We start from the raw sequence: 13,670 nt of genomic DNA on the forward strand, positions 1-13,670 counted from the left end.
CTGCCCTGCGCAGGCTGGCAGGGAGCTCTGCTGCGCATCGGGTCACCTCCGAGGGGTCTGGCTCCTTCCCACAAGGGGGGCAGTCCTGTGTCCCCTGTGGGGTGATGGGGCAGGTGGTGTGGATGACGTGTCCTGGAGCTGGGGATACATGACCCTGTGGGAGGTAGGCAGCCAGGACTGTGTGCAGGGCTGTGACCAGCTGGAAGTACGCATGTTTTGGGCCAGGGATTACCACCGTCTGTCCTGTTGACCTGCAGAGTCAGCTCCAGTTGGGACAGTGGCAGGAGTGAGCAGAAAGCCTTTGCTTTGGCCAAGCGGGGCTGCCCCGGGGCTAGGCCAGCGGGGAATTGGCTCCTGTGGTTTTGCGGTGCTGTGCTCGCTGGTGGCCAAACACTGCACTCCTCTCCCACAGCAGACGTGGGCACATGGTGAAAGGCTGTGGGACTGCAGGACAGCTTTTAAGGACAACTCTCAGGAATCCCTGTGCCTAAGACTGTTGCCCCAGGGATGCCCCTGCCCCTTTGCTGGACACAAAGGAGCCCCAGTGTTCCCAGGCCTGCACTGTGTGGGCATAGGATGCTGCTCCTTATCCTGCTGCCCCTCACTGGGGTCAGCACTGCAGCAGGTTTGCTTCCAGGAGCAGTGCATTGTGGGACTTGCCCTTTAATCATCCACCCATCCCCAGTGACCCACTAACCCTGGCAAACGGAGAGAGGGAAAATCAATTGGCAGGAGCATTACCCATCAGGCGCTGTAGGACACTGCGGCCACACACAGGCTGATCAATGAGCACTGCTCCCTCTCCCTTTCCTCGTTAGCTCTGTGCATCCTGATGCTCGGTCTGGGGCCACAGTAAGCACAGTCCTGTGCTTGCCCCTGCCTCTGCCTGCATGGGTCAGTTCTGGAGGACATGGGCAGCAGTGGCAAAGGACAAGATTGGGCTGGTACGGACCGCTTTGTGCTACCTGTCACATGGGGCTGGGACGGAGCCATGGCAAACAGCAGGGCTGACTGACCTGCTTGTGCCCAGATAAGCAAGAGGGACGACTCCAGCATTGCGGAGCCCTGGCTCTGGGCAGGGCCCTGCCTGGTAGCCACAGGCATGGAGCTGGCAGGATACTGAGGACCAGCCCTGGGTCAGTGGGAAGGCTCCCTGTGGGAGCCCCAGACTCCCGACACCCCGCGCGGGGCACTGAGCTCAGGCCTCATGGTGGGGGCAGAGCAGCACAGTCCCTCCCGCTCCCTGTCCCCCCCGCGGAGGCCACCGTGCCTTCCACAGTGCCTGTAACCATCGACCGTGTGTTCCAGCTGCAGCTGCAGCCGCCCCTGGTAAATCAGTAACGTCTGGCCTGTGTGAGAGGACAACTCTGCTTGTCCCATGGGCATTGCCAGCCAAGCGAAAGCGGACGCTCCCCAATCCTTTGAGGTGAGGGCTTGATTCCCTGCAGTGGCGCGGGAGGGCTGGGGGCCCCGAGCAGGGCTGTTAAACATGACCCAGGGCTCCCTGGTCCTGGAAGGACTCGGGAGTGATGAGGAGCTTGCACAGCACCTGCATGCAGAGCTGCGGCCAGGCTCGGTGCTGCTGCAGGAGCGGAGCCTGGGGTGGGAGCCGCTGGAGCAAGCGTCGGGTCCGGTCTCTGGAGGGGCAGGCATTGCCTGGGCTCCGTGGTCACATCTGCAGGGTCTGGCAGGGCAGGGTTGATGCCGGTGCAGGTGGGTGGACATGCTGCCCTGTCCCAGAGCAGCTGCCTTGGTGCCGATCTGGAGTAAGTCAGGTGAAGTCTGTCCTAGTTGGTCCTTTCACTAGCAGCGAGGCAGAGGCAGTACCCCAACAGCTCTTCCTGCTGCAACCGCAACGGCCCCAGTGCATGGGGCCCATTCCCAGTGATCCCAGTAGCGACAGCCCTGTGTGCTGCTCTTTGCACCCACCCCGGCAGCAACACCCCAGCAGGATGCCGCATCTCCTCTTGGCCCCCACTTGTGATGCTGCTTATCCACCCACAACCCTGGTGTGGCGCGAAGAGCCCCGGAGCACAGGGACCTGGTGCAGCTTTGTGTCCTGCCAGCGTGCAGCCATGGGGGAGAGCTGGGCTGTGTGTGCTTCTCCCACACGTCAGCCTGGCCCAAGTACCTGGTCTCCACCGAGTCGGTGCTGCACTAGCTATCGCTCCCTGCTGTGTCTCCCAGGAAAGCAGCACTGGTGCTAGAGAGCAGCTGCCTGCAGCCTCCTGTACCATGCTCAAAGCACCAGCCCTTGCTGTGCAGGCTCACCTGGGGATGTGGTGAGCCAGATGCTCCCATTGCATGTCGGGGACCCGGTTCCTCAAAGGGCCAGGCCTTTCGGGAGTCGTAGAGTCACTGGGCATGTGAGTGGCGAGGCGAAGCCCGAGGCAGTGCACCAGCAGGCTCGATTTGCATGGGAAAGCAGGTGCTGGAAAGGTGAGGAAATTTAACCCTGATTCAGCCAGGGAAAACTGCCAGTCCCAGGCAGGCTGCATTGTTTGCTGTAGTAGATTGCTGCTTGGAGGTTTCTGCAAGACAGCGTGGCTGGGTGCAGGTTAACCCACTCAGGTGTTTGTGGCCACAATGCCTGGGTGGCCAACAGCCCCTGCAGAGGAAGATGCAGAAGGTGTGCGGTTCTGCTTTGCCCCCAGGGTAAGACTTGTAAGATCTCCCTTGATTCTGGAAAGATTGTGCCTGTTGCTGTTCAGGTGTCAGCTGCTATTATCCTTTTGTTTCCAATGCTCCCTAGCAGACTGTTAGCATCTGTGGGACTGCTGCTGGGGTGAGAGCTGAGACCTCCCTGCGATGGGCACTCTGGGTGACAAGGGTTTTGAAGCCTGAAAAGGCATGAGCCATGCACAGGACTCCTTTTGAAGTGCATTATTTTGTGTCCTTAAGTATGAATCCAACCTGCTACCGGTCTCTGTGACCGGGGCCCCTCCTGAGTCTGTCGGTCCATCCAAGTGTGTCCCTGGGGGAAGGGGTCTGCCATACAAGCAGAGATCACGTAAGTGGCATTTGTTTAGCCTGCAAAGTGAAGTCTGAGTTTGGATCTAATTGCTGCCTGTGATATGTATATAAATACTTACATAAACAAAGGAGGAGAGAGGAGCTGCACAGGCTAACAGACAATGCTGACGCAAGAGTAGGGTAAACTAGCCGTGAATGAGTGGGCTAGAAATTAGGCCATTTCTAACCATCACAGCAAAGAAGGGTCTGAAACAGCTTTCCAGGAAGAGGAGAGAGCATGAGAGGAGACCTGGAGGAAGGAGTTTGGTGAGAGGATTTCAGACTTGGCACCTGGGGTGCCAGCAGCCCTGTCCCTGAGGATGGAAAGAGCAACCTCCCACCCTCCCACAGCCTCGTGCTGGCCGGCTCTGGCTCCACACAGCGCTGGGCTCTCATCCCAGGCTGCAGGACCTGGTGCCAATGCTGACAACAGCCGCAGGTCTTTGCAGCCCTCTCTGGGCTCCCTTCGGCTGCACCAACCGGCTCTTCGCCCTGCCACAGGACGGAGTGGCAGCACCTTCCTTCCCTCCTCCCAGGGGAGGTGCCAGCTTGCCGTGGGGAGTGTCTTGGTTTCTTCTTCCTGCTCTTATCATGCCCTGGGGCTGCTTGTCTTCCTCAGATCTTACCTGTTGCACCTTTCTAGGTCCCACCACCACAGTGCTAGCACTGCACATTTCCCAGGATTATCCCAGCTGGATGCCTTCCCTCCAGAGGAGGAGTAATTCAGTGATACACCAAGTGACGGCCATGGTTCTGCATTACCTCTAACCCCGCAGGGACCTGGAGCCCCGATGGAGAACTCCAAAGATGCCAGAGCAGTGTTCAGCGGTGTAGCATGGGATGATCCCCATGGCATGGCTGCCCTTGATGGAGGGATTTGTGAGAGATGGCAGGGAAGGTGGTTTAGACTTTAACACTGAAAATGGTGGAGAGTGGGGCAGGCCATCGGGGAATGCTGTTTCTCACAGCGTAAGAGGTAAAGGTGGCTAAACTTTATAACCTCTTGTGAGGGCTATTGCAAAGAGTATTTGGAAATCCAAATGAACTGCTCTAATCTGGGTTTCACTTATTGGTGCTCCTGGTGGCACATGCAGGGAGCTCTGCTAGACTAGTGAGGCGTGACTTTCTTTGATGGAAGCATTACTGATTTGTTCCTGTCACTATAAAATCTTCTTGAAAGATTCTATAACTCTCTTTGATGACTTTTCATCCGTTTTTCCTGGTGTTAGAATAAGACTCATTGGATTATAATTTCTAAGATATTCAACTTGTATCTTTTTTCAAGATAAATGATTTTTTTCCTCAGCAGAGAAGTTGATTTAATAAGAGAAAATGAATGTGAATGACTCTGCAAGTCTGTAATGGGGTTCGGGGGTGGGGGTGGCCAGTGCATTTTTCCAGCCATTCACAGTTGTGTCTTAAACATTATTGGGAACTAATGAGGTACCAGAAGATTGGGAAAAAAAGCAAGAATAATCCTGACAATTACCATCTGGAGCATTTAATTTTTCCCCCTAGTGAAATAACAAGACAGAAAAAAAGGAAAGAAATAAAACCAATGAACAGCAATAGTTGAACGGAACTACAGGCAGAAGACCAGAGGCACAGGCTCAGATGGGTGCTGCTGCCTGGCTGAGCAGAGGGAGATTTGCCCCCAAGAGGCCACGAGCCAGAGCCACCTCTGCCCACTGAGACACCCTGGTTGCAGGGCTGATTTAGGGCGTAGATCCTGGCCTGCTCGGCTTGTTGCCGCAGGGTGGTATCTGAGGGTGGCTGGAGTTGTGCTAGCTGAGGCAATGTGAAGGGACGGTTGTGGCATTGCTCTCGCTTAATTCCCTGTGCGGCAGTGTGTCAGAGGGGGGAAGGCAGCGGGTGGGAGCCAGGCCCTTCTGCGGCAGCGCACGTTCAGACGAGAGCTGTAGCATTTGGGGGGGGGGTGTCTTGTGCAGAACAGTGCTTGCTGTCAGCAAGGTGTGCCCCTCCATGGGCACGGCTCCAGAGAGGTGATGGGCAGAGCTTGGGATCCTTCCCCAACGCCTTTGGGCAGATGGATCTGCATCCAAAGTATTCCTCTGTGTTGGCTCTAGGCTTTCTGCAGCTCATGGATCCTCGCCAGCTCCGTGAAGGTGCAGGTGTACACATGTGCCCCAGCTGCAGGAGGTCTTCCTGCTCTGCTGCTTGCGAGGGTGTACAAAAGTGTGCATTGCCATTGTCCCATCTGTTCCAGGGTCTGCCCGCCTCTGTGTGCATGCATGCCCACGGGATGCAGTCAGACCACGTGTTGCTTGTATTTCTGATGATTTATCTCCTTACTACGTGCGTTTTTCCAAGCAGAACTTTGTGTTCCTCCTGCTCTTGTTTCTAATCTCTTTAGGGCCTTTTCACTTGCCTACTCCCAGTTTCACACCACATTTCATTAAGGTGCTGTTTGATCCCTTCTTCCAAGTCACTAGTAGAAAAAAAAATTAGTCACAAGCCTGGCCCAGACCCAGTCCTTGCCCCGAGCGTGGGGCAGTAGCTGAACAGCAGTGGTGACAGCTTGTTTTGCATCTAGCCTTGGGCTACTTTCAGACCTGACCAAGAGCCAGGCAGAGCCAGTCTCCCACGATGGCATGTCTGGCGAGGCTCTGCCTGTCCCATGGCAGCTGCCAGCCTCGGGGAGCAATCCCAGGCCAGGGAGTTCTGACATGGGCCCTTCGTTTGCCCATCTCCTGGCCTTGCCAGGCAGCTGGCATGCACACAGCGTCCTCTGGACAGACCTGGCTTCCCTCAGCTCCGCTTCCTCTGCCAGGGCATCAGCTGTTGAGATTTGAGACTACAGGCTCTCAGGGTCATGTGTGGGTCGTGACGGGTCCTGCCAAGGGTCTGCGTGGTCCTGTCCTGCCCTCAGCCCCTCGCCACAGGGTGCTGGGCGCTCCTCGGACCCGGCTGTACGCTGTGCCTCCTGGTCATGCTGTGTCTCAGTGTGCATGCGAGGACGGGACAGCCTCCCTGAATGCTGTGCCAACCTCACCCGTTCCCTGGGACCCCGGCATGCTGCTGGTGGCAGATTGGGAGAGGCCCTGTGGACCTGTGCTCACGTGGCTGCAGGTTTCTTCTCTTGGCCTCGAGCTGTTCAGTGTGATTCCGCCTGCTGGATTCCCAGTTCAGTCTTTCCGTGCTCCCCTCTCTGGCCCTTTGTTTGACAGATATTTTTGCCTGCTCCCTTCCTGACCACTCTTACTCCTTTGTCTTTTGTGCTGTGAGAGACCTCAGACGGCGGCTCCTTCTCGGCCGTTTGTGTCTCGTGGTCATTTCAGCTGCTTGTTCCCTCACCAGCCCCACCTTGTCCCTGGTATCCCTGACTCAAAGCCACAGAGCCCAGCCTATTCCCTGCAGCCCTCACATTTGCCGGGTGGCCTTGTCTGCTTCAAAGCCTGCATCCCTTCACCTGAGACCTGCGAGCTGCTCAGCCCCAGCATGTGCTCTGCTCTGCGGAGCTGCAGTTCTGATCCACCTCTGCCTGGGGCCTGGAGAGCCGCATGATGGGGTATGCTGTGTGCTCTGTGGAGCAGGAGGCTTTCCAACGCTGCTGGTCTTGTCTCCTCTTGCCCCAGTGCCCTGCTAGAGAGCTGTTCTCAGAGCCTGGGGAGAAACAGCAGGAGAGCTGCTGTGGGATGGGCACCCTGGAAAGGCATGGTTTTGGCTTGCTTTGCTGCTGGGTAAGAATGTTTTCTCATACCTTAAAAAGGGACTGGTTGGGGATGACTGAAACTGTCATGGCACTGTGTCCTCCTGTCCGGACCCATGCCAGGGTGGCACTGAGAGACGAGGGGCAACAGGAGTGCAGGGGAAGCTGGATACTCCCTGGTCCTTGCATCGGTGAAGCAGCAGCAGACAGAGAGGACCTGCGGCTCTCCAGTGCGGGGGTGTGGATGTGGATTGAAGGAAAGGAGCCCAGAGACCGGCTGGTTGCTCCTGGGCTGATCTCATTGTTTGTCATGATCAAGCCATGATTTCTGTTCTGGGGCTAGTGCCATGGAGTTGCAGTTCTCATGCTCCAGGACCTGTTAGACCCCCCCCCCCCCCCGTGACCCTGAACTTCCAGGTCTGTGGATGTAGCCTTCTCCGCCTGTCCTGCCAGTGCAAGGCATTTGCAGTAGATGCTGCTCCAGCTGGAAGAGTTGCTTGGGGCTAGCTGCCCTGGCAGAGTCAGGCTCTCACTGATGCCTGCCTTGTGCAGTCCCTCGGCCTCAGGGTGGGAGGGCTGAAGGAAGAGCCATTAGTCATTTCCTGGACACATCCAGGCCATACTGTAAATCTCTCCAGCTCTCAGTGGTTTGGGGGCTATTTCTGTTTAAGGATTGTCACGTAGATTAAAGCCTTGAATCCCAGCCAGTGATGGACCGGACACACTCCCATGCACAGTCCTGCAGGGCTCAGCCCAGAATCCCATCTGCTCTTGGCAGAGCAGTTGCTGGCCTGTCCCTGCCTGGGAGCAAGGGCTTGACCTGCTGGGCAGGCAGGGTCCTCCTGGCTTTAATTAGCCCTCGCTGTTGGGGGGACTGGCAGAAATAGCAGCCTGTGGTGGCGGCTGCTGGCATCTCTGCTCTATGCTGGAGCTAACGGTAGCTGTGCCTGCCACCACTCCAGTGTGTGTGCACGTGGCTTCTCTGACTGAGACAAGTCTCTGGGGTGGAAACAGGTCAGCCATCCTTCCACTCCCAAAACTTTGGCACAAGGGCACTGCTGCATCCTGTTGTCCAAGTAGGAGCCAGTTTGGGAAACCCCTGGCAGACAGCCCCAGCTCCTCACCCGATGGGCTGGTAGACGCACTGCTGGAGCCTGCAGCCCAGGGGCCAGTCTGACTGTTTGTGAGTGTGCACAGACACGTGCTGTGTGGTGACCGCCTCCGAGCAGGGGTGTCGGGGAACAGTGGGCAGCACTCCAACAACTGCAGGATAAACAGTTTACAGGGCCAGAACCAAGACCTTTCCCTGTAAAACCCAGAGACAGGCAGGGTGCTTGAGCCCTTCCAAGTCACACCTGCTTGTCCTGCTGATGTCCAGCCTCCCTCATGAGTCCCCCCTGGCAGATGGGGAAGGAGCCAGGCAGGCCCTCCAGATATGCTGGTGCAGCTGTGGAGTTGGAGGATCATGGTTGCAGACAGGGGACAGAGCCACTGGGATGAACTGCAGGCATTGGTGGTGGTGGTGTGAGAGACAGTTGATCAAAGCAGAGCAGGCCCCAGAAGCTGAAACAACCTGTCCTCTGCCCCAGGGCACTGTGTCCAGATCCCCTGTGCTGGCTGTGGTGCGTGCACTGTGCTCTGAGCCCTCCCTGGGTGAGCAGAGGCTCTGGGTGTCCATGTGCCTGGGATGCGGTAAAACCCAGGGCAGGTCCATGCTTTGCTGCCAGGAAGAGGAAGGGTCCCTTTGGCGCAGCTGGTGGGAGTCACTGCAATGGGGGCTGTGCCCACTGTGGGGGCTGGGGAGGGCATGCAGTGGCAGTTGGCCCTTGCGGGGGGGGGGCACTTGTGGGGATCCCCACATGGTGTGGGGCTCCTTGGTGAGGTCCCTGATATGGGGATTCCCATGTACGGTGGGGGTGGTCCCCTGCAAGGCCCTCAACAGGAGGACCCCTGGGAGGGGGGTGTCCACACAGGGTCCCTGCCACGGGGAACCCTGTGGGGGTGCCTCTGCGAGATTCCTGCGTGGTTGGTTAGGGGTTCCTGGGTAAGGGCCCCGAGATGGGAATCTCTGTGTGGGGCAGTCAGGGGTCCTGTACAAGGTCCCTGGGGGGGTGGCCTGGGTGGAGTGGGGGGGTCCTCCACCGGGCCCCTGCTGGGGGTCTTCACCAGGTCCCCGAGTGGAGGTTGGGTGTCCTCTGCTGGGTCCCAGCCAGGAGATGGTCCTTGCCGGGGTCCCCCTGTGGGGTCCCTGTGGGGGTGCCCGTGTGCAGTATGGAGGTCCTCCACCGAGGAAGGTCCCTGCCGGGGCCGGGGGGGGGAACGGGACCGGACCGCGGGGTCCCTGCGCGGATGCCCGTGTGCAGTGTGGGGGTCCTCTCCCGGGCCCCTGGCGGGGCACGGTCCCTGCCGGGGTCCCCCCGCGGGGTCCCAGCCGGGGTGCCCCCGCGGGTCGCGGCAGCCGCGCTCACCGCCTCTCCTCACCCCGCAGGGCCCCCGGGCGGGCTGTGAGCGCGGCCCCCGGTGCCGGTGCCGGCCGCCCCGCCGCGCCGCACGGAGCATGCCTCTGAGCCCCGCCGGCAGCAAACATGAGAGCCCGGAGTCGCCGCCGCCAGAGCCGCCGCCGCCGCCGGAGCGACAGCCCCGCGCCGCCGCCGCCGGGGAGCCGGGCGCCGGCCTGCGGGAGGAGACGCGGCTCGACCCGGCCCGGGGCCCCGGCGGGCCCCGCTCCCCCAAGCTGGCGGCCCCGGGGCGCATGGAGGAGCCCGCGCCCGGCGCCATCGTCGTCCGCATCGGCATCCCCGACCTCCAGCAGACGGTGAGTGCCCGCCCCGGCCCCGGCCCCGGCCCCCGCCCCAGCCCCAGCCCCGCTCCGAGACAGCTGCCGCCCCGGTACCACCCGGCAAACTTCGCACTGCCGCGGGCGGGGGGCGGCCGGCCGCGGGCCCGGCGGGACGGCTCCCCGCTGCCTTGGCTCCCCGGTGCCCCGGCTTCCCATTGCCCCGGCACCCCATTGCCCCGCTCCCCATTGCCCTGGTGCCCCGGCTCCCCATTGCCCCGCTCCTCATTGCCCTGGTGCCCCGGCTCCCCATTGCCCCGCTTCCCCATTGCCCCGGCTCCCCTCTTCCCCGCAGAGCCCGGCGGGGACGCGGGTGGAGCGGGCCGGGCAGCCCCGGCTGCGGCGCTGCCTTCCCGGGGCGCAGCCTGGCCGGGGCGCTCCGGGGCCTCCGGTGCGGCTGCAGCCCAGGGCCGCTCCCGGGGCCCGCACCGGCCCGGGACCGGGCTGCACTCTGCCGGCTGCCCCGAGCGCGGGGGACAGCGGGGCTGGGTGTGGGGAGTGGGCACGGCTCGGGAGGCTCCAGCACCGGCATGGTACCGGTACGGTACCGGTACCAGTACTCCACCGGCACTGGGATCAGCTCCGGCACCGGTACCGGCTGGGCTGGGCTGCGGGAACACGGAGCCGCAGCGCAGCACTGGGAACCAACAGCCGCCTGCTTGCTGGCCGCGTGGGCGGGCAAGACCGAGCCGGGTGTGCGTGGGCTGTGCGTGGACGCCGAGGTGACCTCAGCGGGTTCCAGGTGTCAGGCCCGGGTGCAACGCAGCAGGTTGCGGTGTCTGCTTGGTGCACCACTGCACCGGACGGCGGTATGGCGAGGTGTGCTGTGCCAGGCCATGGTGCCGGTACCACAGGCGGGACGTGCAGGTGTGACCTGCGGGGAGCCGAGGTGTGATGCGGGAGGGCATGGGCATCATGGTATGTCAGCCGGGGGTGGCTGTGATGTGGGGCAGCACGTGTGGCACGGAGGGGCAGAGGGTGGCATGGCAGGTGGTTACCCCTGGGCACAGCAGCTGTCTGGCAGGGTGCAGTGGACCGTGGAGGTTGAGGGGTGGCTGTTACAGACCGGAGCAGTGCTGGGGGTCACCTGGGGCACTGGCTGCTTGCGGGGAGCGACTGCTTGGAGACTGAGCCTGGTCAGCGCAGGGAAAAAGTTCACTGAAGGGCTGCAGTAACTGTGGCCCTGGTGAAGAGTGCTTGTTAGAGGTGGAGTGGTGGGAGCAGTGGCTTGCCTGGGGACGTGTGGGCTCACAGAGCCTCTGCTCTGGGACAAGGTGTTGCAGGCAGGAGAGGAGGTGCCCCTTGGAGATGAGGGGTGGGGGGAGATGAGGAGACAGTGAGACTGGGGGCGAGCAGAGCATTGCTGGGGGTGGAGGGGACTAAATCTCCCGGTGGGGAAAGAGCTGTCTTTTGGAGACTGGCCTGGGGGTCCTGCTCAGTGACAGAGGGGTAGTGGCTGGGGCCAGAAAGCTTGCTAGAGGACAGTGGTGCTGGGGCTGAGGGCTGAGTGCTTGGGGCTGAGGTGCTGGCATGCTCACAGGCACAGCTCTGCAGGCTCAGCTGCCAAGCGCTGGGGAGCGGCAGAGGCAGGCGAGGCAGCGCTGCCTTTGCTGTCGAAGAATCGGACAGACACTCTGCTCTGGCGCGGACTGACCTTGTGCTGCAGGAAGGGCTTTACACCTGCTCTCTCCTGCCCCAGCCCCTGCTGAGGTTGTGAGCAAGGCTGTCGGGGACACAGTGTCTGCTCTTTCCCTTCACTGCTGTATTAGCCCCAGCACATCAGCTCCTCCTCCATCCCGAGCTGATGCCCAGACCTGGGTGTCATCCTGCTCCAGCCCTCACCCCAGATCCCATTGTGTGATGCAGCACGGGGGCCCACGGACTGTCAGTGAGGGCCCTTGCTCTGCACATTACCATGGTATCCACCTCTCTGCTTTGCTGTTCCTTGGGCACTGCTCTGCACTTCCCTTCCCTGTCTTTGTTTTGTGAGTATGCGTGGGCATTGGAGGAAGCAGCTATGCTGGAGACCCCCCCACCCCCTTCGAGTCTTCCAGGGGGTGGACGGCTGCAACCAGGGGATAGTCCCAGAGTCCGAGTGGAGCTGCTCAGCCATGCCAGACCGAAGATCACCCGGGGCAGTGGAGGGAATGGGGCACTTCAAGCAAAGCAGAGCATCTTTGCATGTATAAAGTAGGAATTTCCCTCCCAGATCTCCCTTGCCCAAGGGGCAGATGCATATCAGAGAGCTGAAGAGTGGAAATGTTTCTGGTGCAACCTCCCGTGGGCTGGGGGTGGGAGCTAGCAGAGCAGGAACCCCTGGGGAGACCCGCAGGCTGCCTGGGGCTGGGGACTGGTGGCATTGCTCCCCTCGGACGGCCGAGTGGGGCGGGCAGGCAGTTGGGGTGCTGGTGGAGGTGCGGTGGGGAGCGCTGGGGACGTGGGGCAGTGCTGCTGGGTGCAGCTAAGAGCACCACAGTGCTCGCATCCTGGCAAGCGCAGCCTGCGCACCGCCAGCCTGGTTGATGTGCAGAGGAATTCACTGCAGTCGCAGCTCAGGGCTCGGGCTTTGCAGTGTGAGTAGCAGGAGCTTGCAGGTCGTGCGTGGTGGTCATGGAGGGGCAGGGCTGCCCGACCAGCCCTGTCCCTGCTGCCCATCCCATGGGGCAGCGTGCACTGGATTTTATGGGCTGCGGATGGGAGTCGGAGGCTGTGCTGTGGCACCTGCTCCCCTGGGCAGAGAGAGGGAGGATGAAAGCAGATTTGGGTGCAGGCTCCCTGCAGAGCAGGGACCGGCCCTGCGCAGCACGGCTGCCCTGGGTAGCTGTGGGCAGCAGGATGGTGTGATGGCTGTGCTGTCAGACCCTCTGCTGCCCTGTGGGCTGGGCGAGGAGAGTCAGAGCAGCCAGACACCCGGTGTGGCTCCCTGCACAGTACTCCTGTGCTGTCACCAGCACGCAGCCATGCTCAGGCTGCTGTCAAGGGCATCCCTTTCTTTCAGACCAAGGCAGTGCCTGCAGAGGGCTGTTGCATTTATGATTCAGGTGGGCGCTGACTTCCCAAATAGAAACTGCCTGTTTTGCAAACTCCTCTTCTGTGCTAGCTGAGGTACCTTCACTTAAATAAAGGGAGGCAGGAAAAACCCAGCTGGCTTAACAGTATGCATCCCTAAGAGCTGTATGGTGTCCTGTGACTGGCCCTGAACTTCTCTAGGCTCCTGTGCATCATCCCCATGCATCAGCTCTCTGATCTGGGCACTCGCAGTGTTCATTCCTCATGCCTTGAGCAGGCAGGCTTGGTCCCCATCTGCAAGGTGACATCCAAGCGGATGGTGGCCTGACCAGTGTGAAGGGGGACAAGGGGAAAATGAGCGATTGAGCCTGTCCCATCTGCCACTGCTGGGCTTGCTGCCACACTCCCATCTCCTCCGTGATGCACTCTGGGATGTGTTGGAAGATGTTTGCTGTGTTTCGGAGAAGCTCGCAGGATAGATGCTCTAGAGCTGTGTGTGTTCCCTGCCTCCTCCTCCCCTCTTACAGGGCATGGGTTCCTTGGTCTCACCCAGGTGAAGAGCAGCAAGGATCCTAGACCTCTTCCCTGCTCCAGCTCCTGGCCCGTACAGATCGTGCTCCTCTCTGCAGTTAGTGGGTGTTGAGCTGGCACCTGTCTGACTGGAGCCCAGCTGTCCTTCTCAGGGCTGCTGTGGCTTAGCAGGACTGCAGCACACTGTCCCTCAGGCCAGGTGGGGACCCCTCTCCTGGCGTGGTGGTCTCCTGCTGCTCAGACCCTTTTCCCTGGGCTGGGATAGGCTTCAGAGGAGCTGCCGTCGAGCTGTTGTTCCCCGAGTCTGCATCCGCAGGGCAGGGAAGACCCTGAACCACAGGCATCTTCCCGGAGGTGTCTTTCCCCTGCTTTTGCTGCTCTGCTCGTCTGGCTTTGCTGTGGCAGTGGCCCTCCCTGATGGACAACCAGCAGGGAGGCTGACACTTTGGCTGCTCTGTGGGTCTGTGTGGTGGTCTCGCCCCAGGCCAGGCTTAGTGTCTGCACCCTGGGAGGAATCTCAGCCTGCAGGTGCAGACTGGGACTCAGGTGGGCTGAGGAAAGGGAAGGATGTCCTGTAGGCGGGAATAAGGGACAGGTCCTTGCAAAAGAGGC

The 13,670-nt window shown here is 60.6% G+C and overlaps 1 protein-coding gene across 18 annotated transcripts in view; it reads left to right on the plus strand.

Moving 5' to 3' along the window:
• Positions 1-13,670, plus strand: part of SHANK3 (SH3 and multiple ankyrin repeat domains 3) — a 396,403-nt gene that overhangs the window by 15,276 nt on the left and 367,457 nt on the right. For 9 of the 18 annotated variants that reach the window (XR_011327682.1, XM_069801400.1, XM_069801403.1 and 6 more), the window contains exons 1-2: positions 1,347-1,426; positions 9,171-9,497. Coding sequence is in view for 17 of the 18 variants with exons in the window: in XM_069801400.1 (XP_069657501.1) it covers positions 1,379-1,426; positions 9,171-9,497 (375 nt within the window). In the remaining variant the exon portion in view is untranslated. Of the gene's footprint in view, positions 1-1,346; positions 1,427-9,170; positions 9,498-13,670 lie in introns of those variants that run through there. The other 9 variants (XM_069801398.1, XM_069801404.1, XM_069801391.1 and 6 more) reach the window with 6 other exon arrangements.

Source organism: Haliaeetus albicilla, chromosome 14 (genome assembly GCF_947461875.1).
Source record: "Haliaeetus albicilla chromosome 14, bHalAlb1.1, whole genome shotgun sequence".
Taxonomy (NCBI): Eukaryota; Metazoa; Chordata; class Aves; order Accipitriformes; family Accipitridae; genus Haliaeetus; species Haliaeetus albicilla.